Consider the following 26,257-nt stretch of genomic DNA (forward strand, 5'->3'; position numbering starts at 1 on the left):
GCATCCCCTGTCAGAGAATCACATGCCTCTACTGCAACTCTAGCAGCCCTAAGAGTTTTATCCGGACTGCTGTATTTCGACTTCTCTGCCGGCGAAAGAGATACTAACATAGACTTTCCGGAAAGAACTTCCCGGCGCAAATCCTTGTCTAAGTTACGACCTCTAAGCCGGGTAGCAGCTACTCTAGCAGGATTAGCGCTAACAAAAGAAAAGCCGTGTGCTGCGTTATACTCACGGAGGGTGATGTTGAGCTCCTGCTGAGCGTGGGCGATGTCGTCGGTGCTGTTGAGAAGCGTTTGCCGCTGCGCCTCCATTTCGGCTTGTGTCGCCGCGGCATCGGCGTTGGGCGTTGCCAGGACGCTCCTGGCTGCCTGAAGCGGAGTTGCGGCCGGTGGCGCGTGGGAGGTGCCGGCGCCGTTCTGCTCTCGCTCGAGCGGATGCTTTGCTTGCCGCCCGGACCTGGTGGGCTCGGCGATTTCTTCGTCCGCTCCTCTGCCAGCATCTGCGGATCCTGCCACCATCACCTCGACGCTGCCAGCGGTGCGATCGGTATGCGAACCGCGGGAGGCGGCGTACAGCGGCAGATCCGGCACGTCCAACACCTTCGAAGGTACTGGTTCACCGGCACGGTGCCAAGGTCGACACGGTGCTCGGTGAAGCTGATGATGTGGCCGTTCTTGGGGAAGCGGCTGCCGTTGGCGAAGCAGCTGCTGTTGTCGTTGACGAAATCCAATGAGCCGAGGTGCTGGACTAGGCTAGACACGACTCGCTCGCCAGAGGCGATGATGGAACCCGTCCGGATATGAACCCGAGCAAGCGCAGCTGCTGGCCCCATGGTGGGCGCCAACTGTCATCGTGGTGAACAGACATATGCCATGGGTAGGCTTGAGATAGGGGCCGAATGTGCGCTAGAGGATCTGGAGGAGGGTAAGGTTAAGAGGAAAATGAGATAGAAGTCGATGCTTGTATTTCACGAAGAACCAAGGGGAGCTACATCACTTGGCCTCTGACCGAAGGTTGAAGATGTACGGTAGTTAGCGTATCTTCTACTCAAAAATTACCCAAGGCTTGATCGGTCGTCCGTCCCGCACAGGGGAACCCCTCCTCTCCTCATATAGGGGAGAGGAGGCTTACAAGAGAAGGAACCCTAGGGATATCTTTGCTGACCTAATCTACTTTATAAAGCTTCTTTGGCTCCAGGATGACACTCCCTTCTTTAATCATAAGCCTGGTGACCTCGTCTTGCCTCTTTTACGTCATCTTCCTCTTTGGCCTCAGGGCTTCGATTAAAGTTGAACTACTTCGCTCATTTTGTCCTTTGGTCCTTGAGGGAATCTTGGACCAGGGTGTCGACATGCTACAGTTGAGCCTATATCGGATCCCCGGTATCTTCACCTGTGAGAACCGGCTTCTTATCCTTTGTATCTCTCGATTTCTCCTCTTGGGCGTATCCCCGGCTTAGATATCACCGGTTGCCCTTACTCCGACATACCCCTCCTGGTATACCGGTTTGTATCAACTTAGCACTGCTAAACTGAGCTTTCAGTATCCGGATTAATCTTTAATTGGGTTTACAAATACTTCATCATGGCATATTTCCCATAGTCTTGACCTACCGGGGGTCATCCCCTCGACAATGTATATATATATGGATATATTTATTCGACAAGGAAGAAGTCTGAAACATTTGAATAGATTCAAATAAATGTCATCATGAAGTGGAAATCATCGTAATGGAAAAGTCAAATATCTATGATTGGATCATGGTGGAAATATCTGAATTATGAGTTTTAGCGAACATCTAAGAGAGTTGCGAAATTGTTCCACAACTCACGTTTCTCATAACACCTTAGCTATGATGGAGTATTCAAGAGACGTATCCAAACCTTGTTGGATTAGTGGTGAGATAAAATAAAATGATGCCATTATATTTTTGTGGATTATTCTTTAGAGACTACCACTTTTACACTAAATAGAGAGTCATCATAATCCGTTGAAATGACACCATACGAGTTATGGCATGGGTATAAACCCTAATAGTCCTTTCTTAAATTTTGGTATGCATAGCATAAGTAAATGAGTTTACAACCAAAATCGGATGAATGTCTTTGTTGGTTATCCGAGAGAACAAATTGGGAATTCTTTCCACTATGAATTCAAAGACAAAAGTGTTTGTCGATGTTTCTTGCTTATTTCCAAGAAATTGTTTCTCGCGTAATATTTGAGTGGGAGGACAATGGAACTTGATAAGGCTGATGAACCTGAGCATAATGAGCGGAGTAGCATAGCATCGTAAATGCTTCTGGAAGTGGCCACGACGCTCATGGCTCTCATGTCTACAAAGAGTTATAGCCATGGAGATCGAAGTACCTATTGAATCTTGTAGGTATGGTTTACTTTGTGATCAAATAAATGATTTGTGGACAAAGAATTGATTTTGAAAAATGATAAACCAACTACATACAAAGAAGTTATGATGGGCCCTGACTCCATTAAAATGGCTAAGTGCCATGAAATTTAAGATAGTATCTATAATCAAGCTTGAAGCTTGGTAAACTTTTTGAAGGAATAAATACTTTTTGAAACTAAACAGATCTATAAAATAATGGACATGGATGTAATATACTAGAATAAGCTCAGCTTATCGAAAGGTTGTTTATGACAAAGTTTAAAGAGTTGACTGCAATAAGATTAGATCTTCAGCATCGATGCTTATAGTCTATGCGGATTGTTCTAGTAATCACTACTTATTTCTTTTATGAAATATCTTTACTATTATATTGGAGTTGGGGATGGTGTAACTTTGACATCAAACATTCAGAAGATCTCAGCCATTCATTATCGCATCCAACGTCAAATCACATCCAGAGTCAATCACACACACGATACGGAAACATACCCATTCAGCATCAATCAAGGATATTTACAAATTACGTTCATAAGAAAACAAACCCATTCAACATCAATCAATAAAAAAACATGGCTACCAAATCATTGTTTTCCTTCCCTATTTAGCGCCAATCTAAATGCCAAATCAATCATTTTGCACTTTTGCTTTCCTAATTAAAAGCTATGGTAATCAATCAAAATCACGATAACATGGAAAGAGTGAAACTAAATAGATTTTTTTCTCAATGACGGGCGAAAACCTAATTTCAAAAGCAATCACGATTAATGCGCATTTGGTGCTCATCCAATAACTTCGCTCAACGGTGCACCCTTTGATTTTGGGGATCAATCTGCCACCCCTTGGTTGGATCAATTCTAGGGAGAAAAATTCTTTCCCCCACCCCTTGGTTGGATCAATTCTAGGGAGAAAAATTCTTTCCCGTTTTTCTGTTGGATCTGATTCGCCATCCTCCTACCATCCACTAAAATCGCATCATAATGTCACTCCATTAATACCACAAGATCTTCGAAGAAAAATATTATCATGTAATCTAGCATTGCTCGCCCACCATCCTCTTCTGTCATTCACATCGCATGCCATCATTGCCAAACAAGGCTTGCGCCGCAGCTATGCGCACATCTGTGGGTCATGACCTTCAGTAAAGCAAAAATTCTCGAATACCCTCGCAATACATGTGGTGTGATAATTATCCATAAGAGGCCATACGACAATGATAGCCCACAACGTCTTCCGCGACATGTGGGTGAAGAAGGTCATCAGATTATGGTGGCGGCTAGAGACGTCCTCGGTCCTCCGCACCGGCGAGTAGGGACTCTCTGATGCTGGTGGCCGACGACATATGCCGCGACGCCGTGGGTGGAGAAGGTGATCGGATGATGGCGGCCAACGAGGTAGCGACGTCCTATGTCTTCCATGCGAGTATGGACTATCTGATGTTTGTGGCCGTGGACTTCCTCCATGCCATATGGAGAACGGACATTCTCCTGGTTTGATTCTCATCACTACCTGAACATTTCCTTTGGTTCTTCACTTCAGTTGTTTTGTTTTTCTCACATGGATGTAAAATCTAAATTGCCCCTCCTTCTCCGTGCCCCTTAACACCAAGTTAATAACCCTGCTTGGCGAATGAATGTGATGAAGTTGATCTGAAGACGGTGCAGGAACTTAGATTGCAAACCCGGTGATACAAAGGATACGTAAGATTAAATATCCATTCCTCGTGCCGTTTGAGCCGACCTTGCAGACTCGGTGAAAGTTTGTTTTGTGGACTAGAACCAGCGCCGGTCTACGATCAGGTTCCATCATTTCTTGTTTTTTCATCAAAAAGAATCTGAAGTGGATCAACGTCTTTTTAATCATCGAGTGAGTTGGGAGTCACATCTCTACACTTAGTCGAGGCCACGATGCCTTCTTCCGTCTGCAAGGGATCCACCAACAATTCATGACATGGGAAGATACATAGGGACTCGTGTATTCGTTCATTTTTCAGCAGGAAACATCGGTCGCGCGGGAAAGGCCCGAGTCGTTGGAAGAGACCCATGCATATGCGACACATGGATGGGTGTACGCTCACCCTGTCCGTCGTCGCCCCGATGCAGCAGTCTCCAAAGGCCACGCTGCATGTCTTCTCGAAAGTGCCACAACAACCTCGGATAACATCGATTGGCATCTATGCTCGAGACAAGGGCGGCCAACCGAGCAAGACACTAGACACCTGCAAACTGACACAGTCGCGTTTATTAAGGGTCAGCGTCTACACCGTGATGCCATCATCTTAGTCCATCTCCTCCTTGGCTCGGCATAACCTTTCACATATGGAAAGCGCCCATGGTGCTTAGACCAAATTTTGTTCCTTCGCTTTTTTATGTTGTTGATTTGGTCCTTTCTTGTTGCTATATTACTTTTTTCGTCATGTAGTTTATTCATTGGATAAATCTCCAATATAGGGCACAATCAGCAGGTAAAAATAGTATGAAGGTAGAACTGCTATTGTTGCCCTATTGCAGTTTTTCATTCTTTTTTATGCACAGTGTATTAGAAGATTTTATTTTCATTTACTTAGGCTGGTCAGCTTTGTTGTTTGTCTTGCAGGATTATGAGGTGCTATTCTCTGTGTTAATGCTTTAACACTACTCCCTGTTCACTCCTAATTTGAAAAGGTAAGACCCATTTTGTTTTGAAATGAATTAGCAGGAGTGCTGGTAGTTTCGAAGAAAGAACATCGTCTTAGTGGTAGAAATACCAACTAAATACATGTTGTCCATTTAAGATAGAAGTATTCTGGGTAATCCTGGATGAGGAGAATGGATAGATTCAAGCGATGAGTAGTGTAAAACATAGCGCAACCATCTATTATTTATGTTCCAAGCAATCCAATAAATGTTTATGTTTTCAGTTTTTTTATTACCATTGAAATTCATGGACATGCAGTTGGAGAAGTGAGCCAAAATTTCAAAATGGTACTCCAGCTATGTGAGCAAGCACCAGCCAGTGAAGAATGGGGTGGGAAAATAGAAAATAGTTGCTGAATTTTGTTTGTAAAAAGATATTTTTATTTGATTAACACTAGAGATGTCTATCCCTATGTTTTCTCTCTAACTATTTATTTTGTGAAGATCTTTATTTCATGTCAGAGAGTGATAGCTTTGTTGGAGACAAAATATCTTGTGATTTTGTTAGAGATACAAACGCAGAGGAAGGGAGGATTGAGAAGGTGGAAAAGGAGAAGAGATGATAGAACAAGAGAATGTTCTGTATTTGAGCTACCAATAAATATTTACTTGCTTGAGGCACGTATTAACTTGAAAACCCGTAGCAACGCACGGGCATTCAACTAGTAGAATAAATATTAAAGTAGTTCAATATGAAAACCTAAGAATGTGTTCTTTTCCATGTGGAGGTTTAACAAGATTTGAGTGCATTTGACATTCAGTGAGTAAAAACATAAGAGTGATTTTAGATCACAAATAATATGTACACAATCAGATGTACTGTGCTCTAAGATGTTACAAGCATATATTAGAATGATTCATATGATGATCATTGGACAACAGTAAGAATATTCGTGAGTGCTTTGTCAGAGCCGAGGATATAAATATATTGTTTTATATGGGGTAATGACAAACAAATCGCTATAAAGTGTTGCACCGATATTAGTTTGGTAACATATAAAAGGAATTTCAATCTCAATTATGCTAATGTGTTCATTAAAAGGTAGCACAATGGGCTAGAAGAAGGCTATGCTAGATTTGGATGAGTTCTAAATATTGTGACGGATTCTACAAACGAATGCAGAGTATATCATTGTTTTGACAATGACTGAGGGTGTTTTGAGTCAAGGAGTTCTTTAAGAACTTGGTGTAGTTCCGGTAGTGTCAGAACTATGAAGCTATATTGTGTGTGACAATATTGGTAACATATTTCAGACCGCGGAATTAAGGTTCCATCAGAAGACTAAACATATACGATTAATGCCGACTCATTTGAATACTGAGTGATGCGAGGAGACGCAAATAAATTGCAACATACATACGTTTCTGAGCATGTCAGATTCGTTGACTGAAACCTCTCCCATAAGCAAACATGATAAGCACCAGAAGGCCACGGTGTTAGATCTTTACAAATGTAAACTAGATTATTGACTCTAGTGCAAGTGGGAGACTGTTGGAGATATGCCCAAGAGGCAATAATAAAAGTGTTTATTGTTATATCTTAGTGTTCATGATAAATGTTTACATCCCTTGCTATAATTTTATTAACCAGAAACATTAATAGTTGTGTGTTTTGTAAACATAAAAGAGTCCCTAGTAAGCCTCTTGTTAAACTAGCTTGTTGATTAATAGATGATCATGGTTTCCTGATCATGAACATTCGATGTTATTAATAACAAGATCATATCATTAGGTGAATAATGTGATGGACATACACCCCTAGTAAGCCTCTTGTTAAACTAGCTTGTTCATTAAGTTCGTTTTGCTACAAGCTTTAAGATACATAGTAACCTAATCCTTAGACCATGAGATCATGTTAATCACCTACACCGGATGAATGCTTTGATGACATCAAACACTACTTCGTAAATGGGTAGTTATAAAGGTGGCATTAAGTGTTCGAAAAGTGTAGGTTGAAGGCGTGGATCAATAGTGGGATTTGTCCATCCAAATGACGGATAGATATACTCTGGGCCCTCTTGGTGGAATGTCATCCAATTAGCTTGCAAGCATGTGACCGGTTCACAAGGGATGTCATATCACGGTACGAGTAAAGATTACTTATCGGTAACGAGGTTGAACTAGGTATAGAGATATCGACGATCAAACCTCGGATAAGTAAAGTATTGCAGTACAAAGTGAATCCGTATCGTATGTTAATGGTTCTTTCGATCACGAAGTCATCGTTGAATATGTGGGAGCCATTATGGATCTCTAGGTCCCGCTATTGGTTATTGATCGGAGAAGTGTCTCGATCATGTCTGCATAGTTCACGAACCGTAGGGTGACACACTTAAGGTTCGGTGTCGTTTTAAGTAGATATGGAATATGAAATGGAGTTCGAATATTGTTCGGACTCTCGGATGGAATCCATGACATCACGAGGAGTTCCGGTATTGTCCAGAGAATAAGATTCATATATGGGAAGTCACATTCCAAGTTTGGGAGTAGTCCGCTGAATTTATGGAAGGTTGTAGAATCATCTGGAATAATTCACTATGGCAGGTGGAGTCCCGAAGGGACTCCACCAGCCCTAGCTGACCCACAAGGTGGGAAGGTGGAGTCCATGGTGGACTCCACCACCTTGGCCGGCCACAATGCAAGGAAAGGGAGAAATCCCTCCTTGACTAAGTTTCCCAATTTTGGTAAGTTTTGGAGTTGGACTTCAATGTGGTTTTTGGGTGAACCCTAGGTTTTCCACCTATTTAAAGGGGAGAGGAGGGGAGGGGCTGGATACACTTGGCCGCACCACCAAGGGCACCAAGGGCCGGCGCCCTAGCCCCCTCTCTCTAAACCCTAGCGACTCCCTCCTCCACCTCTCTCCCGCACGGCTTACGGCGAAGCCCTATCGGAGTTCTCCACCACCATCATAACCATGACGTCGTGCTACCGGGATTCCGAGGAGGATCTACTACATCCGCTGCCCGCTGGAACAGGGAGAAGGACGTCTTCATCGACACCGTACGTGTGACCGAGTGCGGAGGTGTTGCCCGATTGTGGCACCGTCAAGATCTTCTACGCGATTTTGCAAGCGGCAAGTGATCAACTACATCAACCACGAGATTTATCTCGTTAACGCTTAGCAATCTTCGAGGGTATGATGATCTCATCTCGTTGCTACCATCTACTAGATTAGATCTTGGCTTGTTATTCATTCTCGCGGTAGAATTTTTTTGTTTTCTACGCTACGAACCCCTACACAGTTTCCTAGAAGTTCCCTTCCCACTGGATGCTCTCTCGCTTCCTCTCTCTCCCCGCTCCGCTCTCAGGATCCCCAGCCCAGTCCCCGACCGCACCCGAGCAGCCTCCCATCGCAGCGCAGCCGGGCGTCCATGGCAGGGTAAGCCGCGTTCTGGTTCCGCCTCTTGGGTCTAACTTTTCTTTGTGCTCGGGGGTTCTCTTGTTTTTGTGTGTGCTCTTTCTGGGTTCATTATCTGCTCATGAAAACTCCTCTATTGTCTCATGTCAATAATTCAGGGGTAATGTTGCCCAAAAGCCGTGTAAGTTGCCCTCAATGTGTGTTTCATAATTTTAGTGCCAAAAACTATACACCCTATATGTAGGAACGGAGGGAGTAAGAAATTTAGGGAGATGCATGGCGAAAATCACGCTAAAAAGGAATTTTTTTGGCGGAAATCACGTTATCAAAAGAAAGGAAAACTAAAACCAAGAAACACGCTACCAAAAAATAATCTAAAATCACGCGATAAAAAAGAAGAAATTAAAGGCGCGGGATATGCAGCGCACCAACGAATTAAATGCGCAAGATAGGGGAGAGCGGAATTAAATGTGCGGCATTAGGGGGAACCGACAAAAATAAAAATCTTAAAATTAGTGGAGAACGATAGAGAAAAGTAATGACCCGCTCCCGCGCCAGGAAAACTGATTGCTCAAGTGGTTAATTGCCAGATAGAGAATTCGCAAACGGACACATTTGGCGTGTGAAATGGGTCAGGCGAATGAATGCTCTAACTGGCAGGAGAAAGATACGAATGGATCTTCTCACTTGTCATGAATGGATCCCATTTTAGCCTTAAAGTGGAATGGCAGTAATCACAAGATCAAATCAAATCTTCGAAACATTTTCTCCGATAGGAAAAAATCTAGCAGCAAGCTGGCATCAATGGCAGAGGGGAGTTCACTGTTCACTGAGCCCAGCAGGAGAGGGGAGGGTTGCTTGTTACCGTGGGCATTTGGAGAGAGGCACGGTGATCACGTTGCGGTCTTCTCGGCCCGCGCCTATTTGAGGGCACGCTCCGGCCACCCGGACTACCACCTCACTTGCTCAAAAGTTCCCTTCCCACCGGATTCTCTACCGCTCCCTCTCTCCCCACTCCGCTCTCAGGCTCCCCAGCCCAGTCCCCGACCGCCCCCGAGCAGCCTCCCGTCGCAGCGCAGCCGGACGTCCATGGCAGGGTAAGCCGCGTTCTATTTCTGGTCTCTCGGGTCTGACTTTTCTTTCTGCTCTGGGTTCATTATCTGCTCCGAAATCGAGAGGGGATTGGGGATTCTAGGGAGGGTTTAGGATTTATTCAGAGGAGAGTCGCGATCGATCGTCGTGTGGTGGATTCAGGTGCATTCGTGCGTGGTATTGGCTGGTGGGGAACGGGTGATGATAACGTTTCTCCGGAGCTCGTGGCAGAGCAGAGGTCGGTCTGAACTCTGACGGAGCAAATGCGCGCGAAATCGTCCCGGAGATGTCCGGCGTAACGCCGGCGACGTGATTCCGACCGGGGTCCTCTCGTTGCTAAAGTGGCAGTGCGGGTTTTTATCTTTGCGACTGCTGTGTTGGTGGAACCTTTCTTGGGAAGGAAGCAGAGAAGTCGTAAGAAAAAATAGACGGAAGCAGAGAAGGTTTGCCTCCACGCCGGCCGCCGTGCATCCGGCATCCGTGCAGGGTTTCACGGTCTTCCGAGGTGGCGGCGGAGGAACCTTCCTTTCTAAAGAAGGAAGATAAGGGTATTGTTCCTCCTTGCACTTCCGTTCTGAACTTCTGATTGGTCGCTCGCAGCTGTCCGACCCTGCTTGTTTCTCTCGACTATCGCAGTGGTCAGACTGAGAAAGCAAAGTAGAGATCGCCTATTTGTGATGTTGGATCGTTGATTTGGTGCCTGCTACTGCTAGTACGTGATGGTGCAGGTTGGCGTTCGTTCAGTATTGTTGGATCGATCCCATCCCATCTCATGTTGCGTTGTGGTCACGACTCACGGAGCAGAGAAGGATCAGTAATTGGATCGTATATTGCTGCTAGTACGAGATGGCGCAGGTCCCCCAGTCAGTACTGATGGATCACAGAAAAACGTTTCCAATCTTGAACATGCTCCTTTTGAACGCTTATTCAGAAGTTCTTCTACTTAGTGATTAGTACCCTCCAAGTTTATGTTCGCTTGTAGTGGCACACAAATGGCAGCTGCTGGTTTAAGAGGAGCGGTACCTGGCCCCACAATTCAACATGTTCAGATAGTTGGTTGCTTAGATCAATGGGCATGGTCTAGAACTCTAGATTGGTCTCCTTTTTTTCTGAAACAGGGGACAAAACAGAGCTCCTCGTCAATTAAATGGCTATCTTTGATTTGCCCTTCCAAAAATAGCAATGCAAGCCTAAAGAACTGCAAACCGAAATTGATGGCAATGTTGTAGTTGGCTACTACTAGTGTCTATCAGAGTTAGTACATGGTCACAATTAATTATCTTCATTACTACTACTCTTCTTCTTTGAGTTAATGTACATGGTAGTTAGCATATGTTCTTTCCAAAAAAGTTACTAGCATATGTTCTCAGTAACATTGACTATTCTTGATAATCTATCACCGTACCAAGAATTCAGTTAGATATATGTGAATGTAGCTTAGTTGCTCCATTTTGCATCTAAATATGATCTCTTGTTTACACTGACAGAGCATTTTGTTGGGTTATGTGGCATCTGTGTTATGAATCATTAGTTGAATTTATTATCTGTTTGTCTCAACATATGCTTTCTAAGATAGACTGATCTCACAGATTCTCCTGCAGGTCATTGATTATTAATGGCAAGATAATTTCTGCAATGATTAGAAACTCAACTAGAGAAATCAAGGAATTGATCGCAGCAACATGGAAGGAGTGCCAAAATTGCCAATATCACATTTATAATGGAGATGTAAGTGTTTTTAAACATATATATATATATTATGATAGCTAGATTTAAATACTTATGCTCACTTGTGTAGTAACTTTCGCCGTTACAATCTGGTACATAAAGTCCAACATCGATAAAAAATGCACTAGCTCCAAACAAACATTCAGATGCAACACTAGTGCTCCATGCATTAGTTGTGTGAATACTTCGTTTGTGCACAAATTGTTTTTAATCGACGAGGTGTTGTTAGATTCCATATTCATGGTAATGACATGTAGGAAGGAAGCAAAAATTTAATTGTATTTATTTTTCGCACTTGATATGCTTGTTGAACCATTATGTTCTGAAACACATAGATGCTAAATTTGTACCTTAATCTTGATGAGCAGACAAGTGGAGAAACCATTTCTAAGACTACGCAGATACACATCATTGCAGAACCACATTTCTGTTGTTTACATTGAATGCGGAATGTCGTGAATTCATATATGGAGGGTGTACAGTATTATGATTTCTACTTGCATTTCATGCCTTGTATTCCAGGTTTCATCTCAGTGGTCAGGACTCCCTGTTGGTGTTAAGTTTGATCCAACTGATATGGAACTGCTTGGACACTTGGAAGGAAAGGTTGGGAGGGTAGCATCCCATGTACTAATAGATAACTTTATTCCAACGATAAAGGAGGAGGAAGGAATCTGCTATACACATCCCGAAAATCTCCCAGGTATCTTTTTTTGCACTTGTTATCAGGACCTTCTGAATTACTCCCTCCGTCCCAAAATGTAAGGCGCCTAAGCTTTAGTTAAAAGTCAACATATTTTAACTTCGACTAAGTTTATACGTAAAAATGTAAACATTCACAATACCAAATAAATATCAATAGATTTACCAGAATGTATAGTTTATTAAGATGTCCTTTTGATATTGTAGATATTCATATTTTTTCGTATAAATTTGATCAAACATAGAAGATGTTGACTTCTGGCTAAAGCTTAGGCGCCTTACCTAGTTAGCTAATACTCTCTTCTTTGCACAATATATAAGATATCTTACCAAAACATCTTATATTGTGGGATGGAAGGGAGTATTACTTTGCTGACTAAAGTCTTAGTTAGTTTATTTCCTATGCCCCTGTAGGTATCAAGATGGATGGAAGCAGCAGCCATTTCTTCCACAAAATATCAAATGCTTATGAAGTTGGCAAGCGCAAGCGTCGCAAGATCAGGAATAGTAATGCCATTGATTGCGATGAGAAGTTCACATGGAAAAAGACTGGAAAATCTTCACGCATCTTGGATAATGGCGTCATAAAAGGCTGGAAGAAAATACTGGTTCTTCACAAACACTACAATGGAAAGAAAGTTAAAACTAACTGGACGATGCATCAGTGTCACCTTGGGGTAGAGGTAGGTGAAAAGCAGGGGGAGCTTGGTGTGTCGAGAGTCTTTTGGAAGGTTAAAAACAACAATGGGAAGTCGCAGATGCATGTTGCGGATGCCGAATCCGGTTCATCTGCTGTGGAAATCAATCCTACAACCTCAAATATGTACCCTCCACAGCCTCACCACCTAAGCGGTAGTCCATTGGAAATGGAGCAGAATCAGGTAATCATCAATTCATCATATTTGCCTTTCGTGTTACTCATCAACAGTAAGTTCATTTTGCTTACTGCATTTGCTGAAACTGTGACAGGATGAGGAAGAGCCCCGATCATCTGCTGTTCAGGGCTATGCGGCAATGCCTCCGCTGTGCAACGCTGACATCCATGAGAATCCGACGCCTCTCGACTTCCCCGGTATAGAAATGCTCGGCGAATTACCTGACTTGGATCCAACGTTCTTGGCAACGCTTCCTGAGTTGTTCGATCTCATTGTGAGTATACCGTGTGCCGCTTTGCTGCTTGGGAGTATTTGTCACGGCGAATCTCCTCATCGTGCGTTTATTTCTTGTGATGGTTCACAGGATAGCCCCGACTGGCCGTGCGGAAATGAGGCATAGCGCAGAGAGGAGGAGCACCGGTCGGCAGAGGGTTCTGAAGTAGCCGCTCAGCGGTAGAGAAACCACATTTCCTCGTGATGTATTGGTGATCCATCTCCCGAGGAAAATTTTGCATATGATGTTTCAGTCTGCAAATCGGCGTGCTGCACCTATGTTTCCAGTATAGTTTAGTAGATGAGTCGGGCCATTCTCCTGAAACATCTCAGACTCGGAATTCTGTGTTGTTAAGTTTTTGATGTGTTGTACTTTTAAGTTTTAATGTCTAAGCCATGTAATGGATCATCGGGTGCTTTTAGATCATCTTTTTCCCCATTGAGACGTATTCTAGTTTGTTTAAGTCCAAACTCTGTTGCACTCCTTGTTGGTCTGACATAAATGAAGACTAGATGAGCCCAACGCAGTCTGGGGCGTCGGCCTCCCATGTTAGTGTGTTACCTGTGTTGTGTAAGTGTTTCTTTTCCAGCTATTATCTTATTGAGATTTATTTTTAAATGCAGCACGCTCTCTTGTGCCAGTCTCCAATATTAGCGTGCTGTGTAGGCATTTGTTTTTCAGGTCGTAGACATGTCCGTTATTATCTTATTGAAATTTTCTTTAAGCACAGTGCTCTATGAAATTTATTCTATGTGAACTTGAATGAGCAATGCATAAACATGTAGGAGATTAATTTCATTATGCATGCGTATATTAGAGGGCAATTAGTTGCTTAAACATGGGTGGAAGGTTTTAATCTTCTATTGTAGTAGCAAAATACAGATAAGATGTACAAAAGGTTACTACGAACTGGACTTGCAGCATCAGTATCTAGGCGTTCGTAGCAGCGATGCTTGGTAGCTTTTCTTAGAAGGTGTCCCATGGATGAGGAGTTCGACTCCAAGCTCCCTACTACGGAGCTGGTCGCTTCCTCTGTGTTAGCTGCCGGGCGGCTGCACATTTCGTTTGGTGCTCGGTGGTGTCTGTCACGAGGAGGAGGTAGCGCCAAACTTGTATTATCTTCGAAATTGTATCACATGAAATGAGTTAGAAGTTGGGTGAGAATTAAATCAACACTTCATTGGGTGTTGCTGGAGAGGAAAGACTTACTTGGTGTAGACTGGGGCATGGTAGAATCCAGATCTGAATCATCGTCTGTGGAATTGTCGGTGTGAACCTCTTCCTCTTGTTTGGTGTAGTCGTCGTGGATCTCTGGTTCTCGTGTTTGGTGTGGTCGTCGTGGATCTCTGGTTCTATAGTGGGCAAGGACATGCAATTAAAACTAATCATGCAGCTAGATCATGAATGGGGTAAACTAAAGGGGCGTGCTGGGCGTCCCCCGGGGATCAAATCCCGGGATCCCCCGGGTCACAAGCCGTCCGATTAAGTCAACTTAGCAACTGCGTCCGTCCGATATAGAACATGCACAGGAGAAAGCTCCACCACGTGGGTGGACCCCACCATCCACAAGCTTCGCAGGGAAAAAAAGAATAGGTCGTCGTCTCCACAACGAGCCCCGATGCTGCAACTAAGGAAAAAAGGACGGAAGTCCGACGAGACTGCCGCTGCTTGCAGTACCGTCGCCGCCGCCGCTTGCAGTATCGCCGCCGCCGCCGCTCGTAGAACCATCGCTGCCACCGCTCACAGCATCTCCAGCAAGGGCTAGTAGCACGTCCTTCTGCCGCTCGTACCATCGTTGCCGTCGTCGGCAGCACCGGCGTCGTAGCATCTCCGTCCATGCCTCGCCGCATCGCCGCCGCCTCTCGCAGCAACCACGGCGAACCTTTGGCAGCAACGCCGCCAGCCCCATCGCAGCAAGCCCGCCCGCCCTTCATAGCAAGGCCAGTAGCCTTTTGTAGCGACGATGGTCGTCGCTGGCAGCAACTGGGTCCGCTCGCCGGCGCGACTACCTCGGCGGCTGGTAGCAACGCCCCAGCCCCCGTTGCAGCAAGCGCCCGCCCTTCGTAGCAAGGCCAGTAGCCTTTTGTAGCAACGCTGGCCACCGCCGGCAGCAACCGCCTCCGCTCGCCGGCAGCAACTACCTCCGCCGCTGGTAGCAATGCCGCCAACCCCTTGTAGCAAGCCCAGGCTCCCTTTGTAGCAATGCCGGCTGTCATTGGTAGCAACCGCCTTCACCGCTGGTAGCAACTTCAGCAACCACTTTGCAGCAAGGGCGGCGGCCGCCGGTAGCAACCGCCTCCCCCGGTAGCAGCAAGGCCGGCCGCCGATGGCAGCAACATCTTCGCGAGATGTTCCCGGAGCGGCGACTCGCAACGGTGGCGCGGCATGTAGCAACGGCCGGCGGCGCGAAGAGGGGATTTGGGGACGACGCGCTCGCAGAGGTGGAGGCCGGCGACGAGGCGGCGCGCTCGCAGATGTGGAGGCCGGTGGAGAGGCGGCGCGTTCGCAAGGGGTCAAGGTGGAGGCAGGACGAGGGACAACGGCGGCGTGTGGCCGCGATGGTGCGAGACGCACCAGAACATACGAGAAACGAGAGAAAGAAGAAAACCGTGTGTGGAGAAGATGGTTCAGGAAAGAGATAAGGTGGACCCGCCACTGTAACTGCCTGGACACGCGTCACCCGTATGAGGCGGAGGAAATAATCGCGCGATCCCCCGGGGGAAAGGTAGCGTTTTCCTAAACTAAATCACCAAACACTCAATCCGCCATGAACCATTGACTAACTCCACGATGACGACCCGAAACTACAATAGATTATACAGTAGACAAAAATGATCCACAACCAAGCTAGCATAAACATACTAAAACTAGATGACACGTTGCTTTATCGCGCAAATAACAGAAATAGTACATAAGATAAATGCCTAAATCAATGCGAACGAAAGACTATTAATAATATGCTAATGAACAATAATATACAGGACGACCCGATGCGCCCCGACGCAAAGATCAAACCTGAGCCTGAATTGAAGGCTTGTCCTTTCAGTAAGTGAATACATCGTGATAATCAGTAAGAAATACAACGCAAACGAAGCCATAGTAAATAGACAACTGGTAGTTCGGTTGCACACCAGGATGATCAGAAAATCACCAATAGCAATACATTGTCATACAACACAAACACAGATGATAGAATCAAAAGGTTGCACGATAGTAAATAGCCCATATTGCAATAATATGTTTAGTTCTACTCTGATGGTGTTAAGCTAGATAGCTCATATATCTGGGAGCTATAAAATACATATAAATAAGGGAAATGTGTTGAATAGAAATTTAGGATTCGGGCATTATAACTCCAAACCGTCTAGATCTCCCTTAAGCTAGCTCCGTCCCCTCCTCTCTCGCCAATTGTCAGGCTGCTACCAAATTAGAGCAGAGCAGTAGGTCCATGGCCTATGGCTTTGCTCGGAGAAGATGGACCGCCAAAACTGCAAAAAAAAGTAGAACTACACATTTATGGGTTTCGACATCTCTATATAGAGAAGCTTAGCCAAAGGATAACACAGTAATATTATTTCCTATATGTTAGTGTATATAATTCCAGAACTTGGCTTTTCAGTTTTCAGATACACTCCATTTACATTTTATTTGTTCATGTTTATCTAATTTTCAACTGTACCCCTACTCTAACCAATTTTACTCTTTTGAGACTTACTATTGATCTATTCTAGAACACCCAAATTCAAAATATCGTTGGCCCTTGCGATATCAAATTTCCCATTAGAATGGAGGACCTTGCATAATCTCATGGTGCTTTCTGATGTGTCAATCTACAACTTCCACCTATTGAAGTATTATGGGCCTGCTATATCAAAGTTTTCAACATAATTGAGTGGTTCGAACACAATGCTAAGTTCTAATCTCAATGAGCTTCAGCGGCCAGGTATCATGGAAAGACTAACTTGATGCTTCTAAACATAGATTCAGTCTTCCTTTCTATTCCTGAACCCATCAATCAGTAGCAGCCTTTGCTCTTGTTGTTTAAAACGCAAAACAACATCTTCACACTTTTTATTGGAAGTGTGTAACCCATTGAATCTACAGTTGTATAGGTAGAATATCCTAGCATGCTCCATTATTTTCCACAGGGAGGCAAATCTGAGATAGATGGATCCAGCTTTGATATTCTCATGTAAAGGTGGACTTCATTTTCTTATCTGTCCTCGTCCTAATGAGGATATATATGTATGGCTAGCAACAATCGGTGCGATCTGTATACATCATAAATACAACCTCCTTTCACCAAAACATCTTATAGTAGGTAACAAAGTGTGAGTTATTCTCATAAATATTTTGAATTCTGATAAATGATGTGGTCTCACAGAGTGGCACAAACATCATTTTGAAGGTAATCATTTGTTTTCTCTTAAAACTAAAATAAATTAGGAAGGTTGAGGAGTTAAATCGTCTGACATATCCCTATGACATTTCTTCCAAAAATCTGGAAGGTTGAGGAGTTAATACTAGTGGACCCAAATACGACGGTCGTTTTGCAAACGCCTAAGTAAACAATATCTCTCTGTGTAAACAAGGAAAACACATTTTCGTGAAGACAAACAAACTGGGCTGGTGGTTTACATATAATACTATTATTTCTTAAGTTACACTTCTTGTAAGAGCAGAATCAAATCAAATAACAGCCAACCACTACAAGAAAAGTTCTGATACTCAACGTCCAATTTTCGTCAAGTATGGCCTCTTTTTGTCGCCTATGGGCCTAACCCGACGATATGGGTTATGTGGTCCAAACTGCGTCAGGCAAAGTCCTACCACGTTTTTTCGGTTCGTCCCATCCGGGCGCCCTTCCGCCACGAAAAATCGGACCGTTGCAGAAGTGTTTTCGGGAGGCCGTTGACTATTGACGTCATGCAAACTGATACATGGCAGACGCTGTTAACTGTCAGTTAACGCCGTTAACCGGCTGAAATCCCGTGGTAGATAGTAGGCCCACACAAGGGCTGCCACGCCTTAAGCGGGCCGGCCCATTTAGTTTGTGGGCCGGGCCAACTGACTTAGTTTGACCGGTCAACTATATAACTAGGCTGGTCTATTAGGTACGTGGGTAGGGCCTAACCTCTAAGGTTGACTGGTCAAAACTTAAATGGGCCGGCCCACTAAGCACGTGGGCCGGGCCGAATGCCTTCGTTTGACCGGTCAAAGGATAGCTGGGCGGGCCCACTGAAAAGGTGGGCTGGGCCGAATGTCTTCGTTTCACTGGTCAACTCGATAAATGGGCCAGCCTAGTAAACATGTGGGTCGGGCCAAATGCCTTTGTTTGACCGGTCAACAGGCAAACGGGTCGGCCCACTAAGCATGTGGGGCCCACTTTCCTGTTATCGGGCTGGCCAAGTTAGTAGGTGGGGTCCATCATAAAGCAAGTGGGCTGGCCCAATAAGCTCGTGGGGCCTACTTTCCTGTTAACGGGCCGACCCAGTTAGTAAGTGGGGTCCACTATAAAGCAAGTGGGCTGGCGCAACAAGTTAGTGGGCCGGCCCAATAAGCAGGTGGGGCCCACTTTCCTGTTAACGGGCCGGCCCAGTTAGTAAGTGGGGTCCACCATAAAGCAAGTGGGCTGGCCCAATAAATTAATGGGCCGACCCAATAAGCAGGTGGGGCCCACTTTCCTGCTAACGGGCCGGCTCAGTTAGCAAGTGGGGTCCACCATAAAGCAAATTGGGCTGGCCCAATAAGGTAGTGGGCCGGCCCAAAAATAAATTGGGGCCCACTATCCTGTTACCGGGCTGGCCCAGTTAGCAAGTGGGCTGGCCCAATAAGCACGTGGGGCCACTTTCCTGTTAGAGGGCCGGCCTAGTTAGTGAGTGGGGTCCACCTTAAAGCAAGTGGACTAGCCCAATAAGTAAGTGGGTCGGCCCGTTTAGTTGGTGGTTCGGTCCACTACATAATATGTGGGCCTAGTATGGCCCAATAGTCTTGTTGGGCCAACGTGCGTGAAGACCGTTTTTACTTGTTGGGCCGGCCCATCTGCGAATTGCTATGTTAACATGTCGGCCTGTTAGGCGCTTTAGGATTTTGTGGGCCGGCCCATATGTGATTTCCCTTAATTGGGCCGTTGAAGGGATGGGAATTTGTGATTTAGATTGCGCAACACATAGAAAGATACTTATAATATTTACGCAGCAAATGATTTCTGTCGGATAGCCTCACTTACCACAAGCACCATAGAAAGAATGCGCGAAAAAACTCTAGAAACTAACTAAATATTACATTAGCTGCAAGGCTTTGAAAAAATATTACAGAATCCAGAGAAAATGAATGGTAATTAAACCTAGCAATACAATGAAGTGATTTGGCAATATTTTAAGTTGTCCGTGCACCACCTATATCTGAAACAAAGACATTACAAGTTAAGAAAGTAACAATGGAAAGGCAAAGACACTACAATGTTGTTTGCCAAAGAATTTGGAACTCACCATTTCCTCGTTATAACAAGATCATTGTAATGCGCATAGATAGTCTACCGGTAAGGGGTTAATATAGACTACCAATAAGCAAACATAGAGTGCATGTCGCATACCAACAGCCAATATAACAGAGCACGTTAGAATGAAATAGCAGACTTACTACCGTCAAGTCCCATGCAGCGCACCTGGTTGCTACACTTGAAGATGTCCAATGTTGCCCTTATTTCTGAAGTGAGTTATTTGTTACTCTGCATCAAGACACGATCAGTCATACATACGAGTTCCAGCATGATAAACAGAATTATGTACTCCCTCCGTCCCGGTGGTATTCATGCATTGAACACCAAAAATAGTGAGCGATGTGTCATGAATCTCCCTAGAATGTGTGTTCATGCATATATACACACGAGCAGACCTATGTGAGCGTCACACTAAGAGAAATAAGTCAGTATTGCAGATTTTGAAGAACAACATGGCACACAAAATTATTATCTAGTAGTATGAACAGTTTATTTGTACTACAGGCCAGATAGCAGAGTGATAGTATGCCGAACTAAGTCCTTACTTCGTTAGCTTACGACGAACTAGATAGAATTAACAATGGTATCACCTATAGTGCATGGAATGCAAACCAACATGTTCAGGGAGTAAAAATTGGCATGAACAACATAGTAGCAGGCTATAATTTTTGTAACAACGACTGAGCAAGATGAAGTTATGATGGCTACATCTACATGTTGGAGATATGCCCAAGAGGCAATAATAAAGTGGTTATTATAATATATCTTTGTGTTTATGATAAATGTTTGCATACCATGCTATAATTGTATTAACCGAAACATTGATACATGTGTGTTATGTAAACAACAAGGAGTCCCTAGTAAGCCTCTTGTATAACTAGCTTGTTGATTAATAGATGATCATGGTTTCGTGATCATGAACATTGGATGTTATTAATAACAAGGTTATGTCATTGGATGAATGATATAATGGACACACACCCAAATAAGCGTAGCATAAGATCAAGTCATTAAGTTCAAATTGCTATAAGCTTTCGATACATATTTACCTAGTCCTTCGACCATGAGATCATGTAAATCACTTACACCGGAAGGATGCTTTGATTACATCAAACGCCATTGCGTAAATGGGTGGTTATAAAGATGGGATTAAGTATTCGGAAAGTGTGAGTTGAGGCATATGGATCAAGAGTGGGATTTGTCCATCCCGATGACGGATAGATATACTCTGGGCCCTCTCGGTGGAATGTCGTCTGATTAGCTTGCAAGCATATGACTAGGTCACAAGAGATGACATACCACGGTACGAGTAAAGAGTACTTGTCGGTAACGAGGTTGAACAAGGTATGGAGATACTGATGATCGAACCTCGGACAAGTAAAGTATCGCGTGACAAAGGGAATCGGTATCGTATGTAAATGGTTATTTTGATCACGAAGTCATCGTTGAATATGTGGGAGCTATTATGGATCTCCAGGTCCTGCTATTAGTTATTAATCGGAGAGGAGTCTCGATATTGTCCGCATAGTTCTCAAACCGTAGGGTGACACACTTAAGGTTTGATGTCGTTTAAGTAGATATGGAATATGGAATGGAGCTCGAATGTTGTTCGGAGTCTCGAATGGGATCCGAGATATCACGAGGAGGTTCGGAATGGTCCGGAGAATAAGATTCATATATGGGAAGTCATTTTCCGGGGTTCGGAAAAAGTCCGGTGTTTTGACCGGAGCTTCTAGAAGATTTTGGAAGGACCGGAATAGTCCGGAATATTGTGGAAGGTTCCGGAAGTGTCCGGGACGACCCGGGCTGTCTAAGGATGTCCGGAGGATTCCATAATAGGTGCAACCATGTTGCCTTAAGGGAAAAGGAGTCTTTCTTTAATGCAATTTCAGAATTGGCAAAAGAGTCCGAGTAGGAGTAGATTTTCGGAACCGGAAACCTGTCGGAACTCAGTCAAACTTGGGGGAAGGTTTATGGACGACCCAAGGGGCTTGGCCACCTATTTAAAGGGACCAAAGGGCACCCCAAGGGGACCCCAGGTCGCAGCCCAAGCTCCCTCTCCCCAAACCCTAGTCGCCCTTCCTCCTCCTCCCTCTTGCATGGCTACGACGAAGCCCTGCAGGATTTCTCCACCACCACCGCCACCACGCCATCGTGCTGGCGGGATTCCGAGGAGGATCTACTACATCCGCTGCCCGCTAGAACAGGGAGAAGGACGTCGTCATCAACACCGTACGTGTGACCGAGTGCGGAGGTGCTGCCCGATTGTGGCACCGTCAAGATCTTCTATGCGCTTTTGAAAGCGGCAAGTGATCGACTACATCAACAATGAGATCTAATCTCGTAGGCTTTGGAATGTTAAAGGGTTAGTCTCATGATCTTCATCTCGTTGCTACCATCTTCTAGATTGGATCTTGGCTTGTTATTCGTTCTTGCGGTAGGAATTTTTTGTTTTCTATGCTACGAATCTCATCACTACAGAGCACGGAATGTAAACCAAAAATACAAGTTATGATGGCAAAAGCTAAATAGGAGGGAATGTGAACCAACATGTGCCAAGTGTAATCACTTCAAATTGGCCGTGAACTAAATAATACTACTGAACTTATAGTGAAGGGAATGCAAATCAAGATGTTTCGGGATATAAACTGAAATGAGCAACACGTAGAGGATAGTTAATGTTGGAGCTTAGGATGGACAACATACAGAATATCGTGGGATCACTTGTGAACTTGTAGAAGAGGGAATGCAAACCAATATGTTCAACATTCCATATGTGAGCGTCATGCCAAGTAAGAGAAACAAGTCAATAATGCAGCTTTTGAAGAACAAGATGACACACAAAATTATTATCTAGTAGTATGACAAGTTTATTTGTACTACAGGCTAGATAGCAGAGTGATAGCATGCCGAACTAAGTCATTACTTTGTTATCTTACGGCGAACTAGGTACAAAACAATGACAACACCTGTAGTACAGGGAATGCAAGCCAACATGTTCATGGAGTAAAAAATTAGCACGAACAACATAGTAGCAGGACATAATTTTTGTAACAACGACTGAGCAAGATAAAGTTATGATGGCTAGATCTACAGAGAAGGGAATGTAAACCAAAAATAGAGGTTACGATGCCAAAAGCTATAGAGTAGGGAATGCGAACCAACACGTGCAATTACTTAAAATTGGTCATGAACTAAATAATAGCAGGATGTTACTATAATAGCTAGGAATAAAACAGATAGGAGTTATAATGGAATCAATCATAAACTTGTAGATAAGGGAATGCAAATCAATTTGTTTCGGGATATAAAGTTGTAATGAGCAACATATAGAGGATAGTTAATGCTACGACTTAGGATGGACCAGAAACGGAATATAGTGGGATCACCTGTGAACTTGTAGAAGAGGGAATGCACACCAATATGTTCAGCATTCCATATGTGAGCGTCATGCCAAGTAAGAGAAACAAGTTAATATTGCAGCTTTTGAAGAATCATATGGCAGACAAAATTATGGTCGAAGTAGCTACTGTGACGAGTTCAAATAAATTTGTACTGCATGATGAAAAAGCGATATCATGCAGGAACTAATAGCAGGAAATTACGTTGTTAGATTACAATGAAATAGATAGAAATAACAAACCAACATGTTCAGGGAGAACAAGATTGGCATGAACAAAATAGTAGCATGCTATAATTTTTGTAACAACGACTGAGCAAGATAGAAGTTATGATGGCTACATCTACATAGCAGGGAATGCAAACCAAAATGTTCAACCACTTAAAGTTAGAAATGAACTAGAAAATGGCAGGGTGTTACTGTTATAGCTAGGAATAAACTTAAAGAGCTTTAGACAAACAAGCATCTGAACCCAGAACATGGCGCTAAAACAAGGGACTTACATTAGGAGAAGCACTTTGTGGGAGTCAATCTTCCTCGGGTTGATAGATCCGGTGATGAAGTACACAACATGTGCTACTTGGGGTTGGAGAGATGGCCATTACACTTCATGGTTACTCATATCATCTGCAAAAACGTAATGGCGCGTCGTTAACACAAACAGATTCCCCCAAGATTAAACAAGAACTTGCAGGCAAGCAATAGAAAAGAAACAGTAGAAGAGTTTAGATCATGCACGACACCGGTGAAGCAGATCCGGTTCATGCACAGCGGTGTCGGTGAGTAAGATCCGATGCGGTGGACGACGGATCCGGCAAAGCGGCTCCGGTGGGGTGGACGATACCGCAGCTGAAGTGACTGCGGTAGATTGCTGGATGAGTATATATGGTTTCGAGGTTCGGCGGGGACGATCCGGTCCGATTGATGACGGCGTCGATGAAGCGGCCCCGACAGACAGCTGGATGAGGAGGATCGCGCGCCCTCGGGTAGGCCAGGGAAGTCCGGTGGGGATGTTCCGGTGCGGTGGTCATGAAGGTGGGAGAGAGAGGGACTTGGGAAGTTCCGGTGGGTGGTCTCAGAAGAGAGACTGAGGGAAATGATTTTTTTCGGGGAGTTTCTAGGGCTAGGGAGGTGGTGTTCTAAAAAAATGACGGGTAGACCCCCACCAACCGACTTATACATGGAAATTGTTGTCATCTTTACGAGGGTAGAATGGGAAGTTAGAAGCGTGTGAAATATTTGAATTTTTTTGGCGGGAAGTTTTGCCGCTGGAATGAGATTTCGAATTTGGCTACGGTCCAAGTAATACAAAAATATGAGACTGTACTATTACGGCCAAGTGTCACATCAAGTCATCATACGTTGAAAATCGGTTACCACGATCATAATCATGATGTATCTTGAAAATCCATTTTGAAAAGCCCTTCCGAAATATTTCAGGATTGGTAGGAAATTTTGCAGCTTGATTGAGAATTGTTTTTGAATACGGCTATGGTCCAAGTAATATACTCGTGATTGTAATATAAGGCTAGGGGTAGACCGGAACCATATCCTCTAACGTAGAGAAGACAAGTCAGGTATGCACAGTGCTTAAGTAGTGCAAAACGTAGAAGAAAATTCAGAGAACTGTAACAAATACTGTACATATTTACAGTAGCAAATCACTGTATATTTTTAGTGTACAAAAAATCATATAAATATTAAAAAATATAGTCATAATTTTGATTGTTACTAATTATTGTAAATGCATATGGCTTACATATATTATGCAAGTTAATTTAGATCAAATTAGACTTAATCATGTAGATGTGGAGAAGAAAAGTTAGAGAGGTGTAGCTTACCTGACTTGTCTGTTGCACATTAGAGGATCTGCTTCCGGGTTAGACCATGCTACTTAGACTACTCATTGTGGGAGTAACTAAGGTAGTAACATAGAGCTACATGCATTGCCAACTAGGCAAATTGATGACATGGCATGATATTAAATGAAGAAAGAGATGGTTGTGGTAACTAGCTATGTTACCATAACACTTTTCAAGATAGAATGAGTCTACAAGCTAATTAATACACTCATGCATGATACTACATCTAAGTTACTATGCTTTATGCAGGTAGTAACATAGAGTAGTGTCATATGCATGACACTACTATATGTTACTCCCCACTATGACTAGTCTTAGTAGCTCTGTTCAGCAATTTAAGGTCAGGGGTCACATCAAGCCATCATCATAAAATCATTTACACCCAAGTTATCCAAAGTCCAATTCAAAAACGCGTAGTGCCTCTGTTCAAGAATCAATATTAGTACTAGAAAAATGGTAGACCGGCGTAGTGCCTCTGCTCAAGAATCCAAGGCCTACGTCACATCAAGTCATAATCACAACCAAAATCAGTTCCCATGTACTATCTCCTAAAAGAACTTCAATTCAAAAACGCGTAGCGAATATTTTAGATTTTATTGGCGGAAGATTGTAGTGCTTGATAGAGATTTTCAATTTGGTTGGCGCTAAAATAATACTATACTAGAAAAATTAATAGCTTACTGTAGCACTACCTCCTTTCAGGGATACAAGGCAAGGACCCATCAACTAAAAAATGTATGAAAATGATCACCAATGGGCCAACTAATACTAAAGCTTTTCACCATGCAGCACAATATATAAAATACTACAAATCAGATTAAACCTTGATTAAATATTGGTGCATCCAATCCATTCAGTTTTCATTAAATCCACATCACGAAGGAAACAACCACTAGGTACATAACAAGTGCAGATAGAAGCACCAACAAAATAGTTCAGCATCACAAACCCTTTCACACAACCAAGGGACACCTTTGACTATCAGTGTTCACTGTGGTATTCAACATCTCCCACACTTTCTCAGGATGTTGCCCAGGTGGACTTGACTTGCTTCTAATCCTGCAGTTATACGGTGGATGACTATTCTTTGTGCAGCCACTATTGCTCGTTCTTCTTTGAGTTTTTCCTCGAAAACATAAACAGACAATGACTTAGACCTCGACCTGCGCTTGGGCTTTGACTTGGATGTGGACCTCGACAAATTAGTTGTGAACCCAGCATTACACAGGAATGTGTTGTTGGTTATACCATGACATTGTAGTACCTTGGAAAATGAATTCAGACATTCTTCCTAGGTTTTTTCTATACCATCTTTCTTTGGTTTTGCCAGCTCCAGTTTCATGTCAGACCGAGGAGTTTTCAGTTGTTACACATGTGTAAGA

At 43.7% G+C, this 26,257-nt stretch overlaps 1 protein-coding gene across 1 annotated transcript; it reads left to right on the forward strand.

The window, feature by feature from the left end:
- Positions 1 to 9,244: 9,244 nt before the first annotated feature.
- Positions 9,245 to 13,237, forward strand: LOC124671853 (SUPPRESSOR OF GAMMA RESPONSE 1-like). The gene is made up of 6 exons (XM_047208174.1): positions 9,245 to 9,537; positions 11,134 to 11,260; positions 11,783 to 11,963; positions 12,377 to 12,843; positions 12,932 to 13,111; positions 13,202 to 13,237. Exons 1-6 carry the CDS (start codon positions 9,245 to 9,247, stop codon positions 13,235 to 13,237), a joined length of 1,284 nt encoding a protein of 427 aa, XP_047064130.1.
- Positions 13,238 to 26,257: the final 13,020 nt, after the last annotated feature.

The sequence above is a fragment of the Lolium rigidum genome, chromosome 7 (genome assembly GCF_022539505.1).
Source record: "Lolium rigidum isolate FL_2022 chromosome 7, APGP_CSIRO_Lrig_0.1, whole genome shotgun sequence".
Classification (NCBI taxonomy): domain Eukaryota; kingdom Viridiplantae; phylum Streptophyta; class Magnoliopsida; order Poales; family Poaceae; genus Lolium; species Lolium rigidum.

Excerpts from the sequence above, each read along its gene's own strand:
- LOC124671853 (XM_047208174.1), top strand. The coding sequence starts at position 9,245 with ATGGCAGAGGGGAGTTCACTGTTCACTGAGCCCAGCAGGAGAGGGGAG. Across the intron at positions 12,844-12,931 it reads TGGAAATGGAGCAGAATCAG|GATGAGGAAGAGCCCCGATC; the intron begins GTAATCATCAAT and ends AAACTGTGACAG. Across the intron at positions 13,112-13,201 it reads CTGAGTTGTTCGATCTCATT|GATAGCCCCGACTGGCCGTG; the intron begins GTGAGTATACCG and ends GATGGTTCACAG.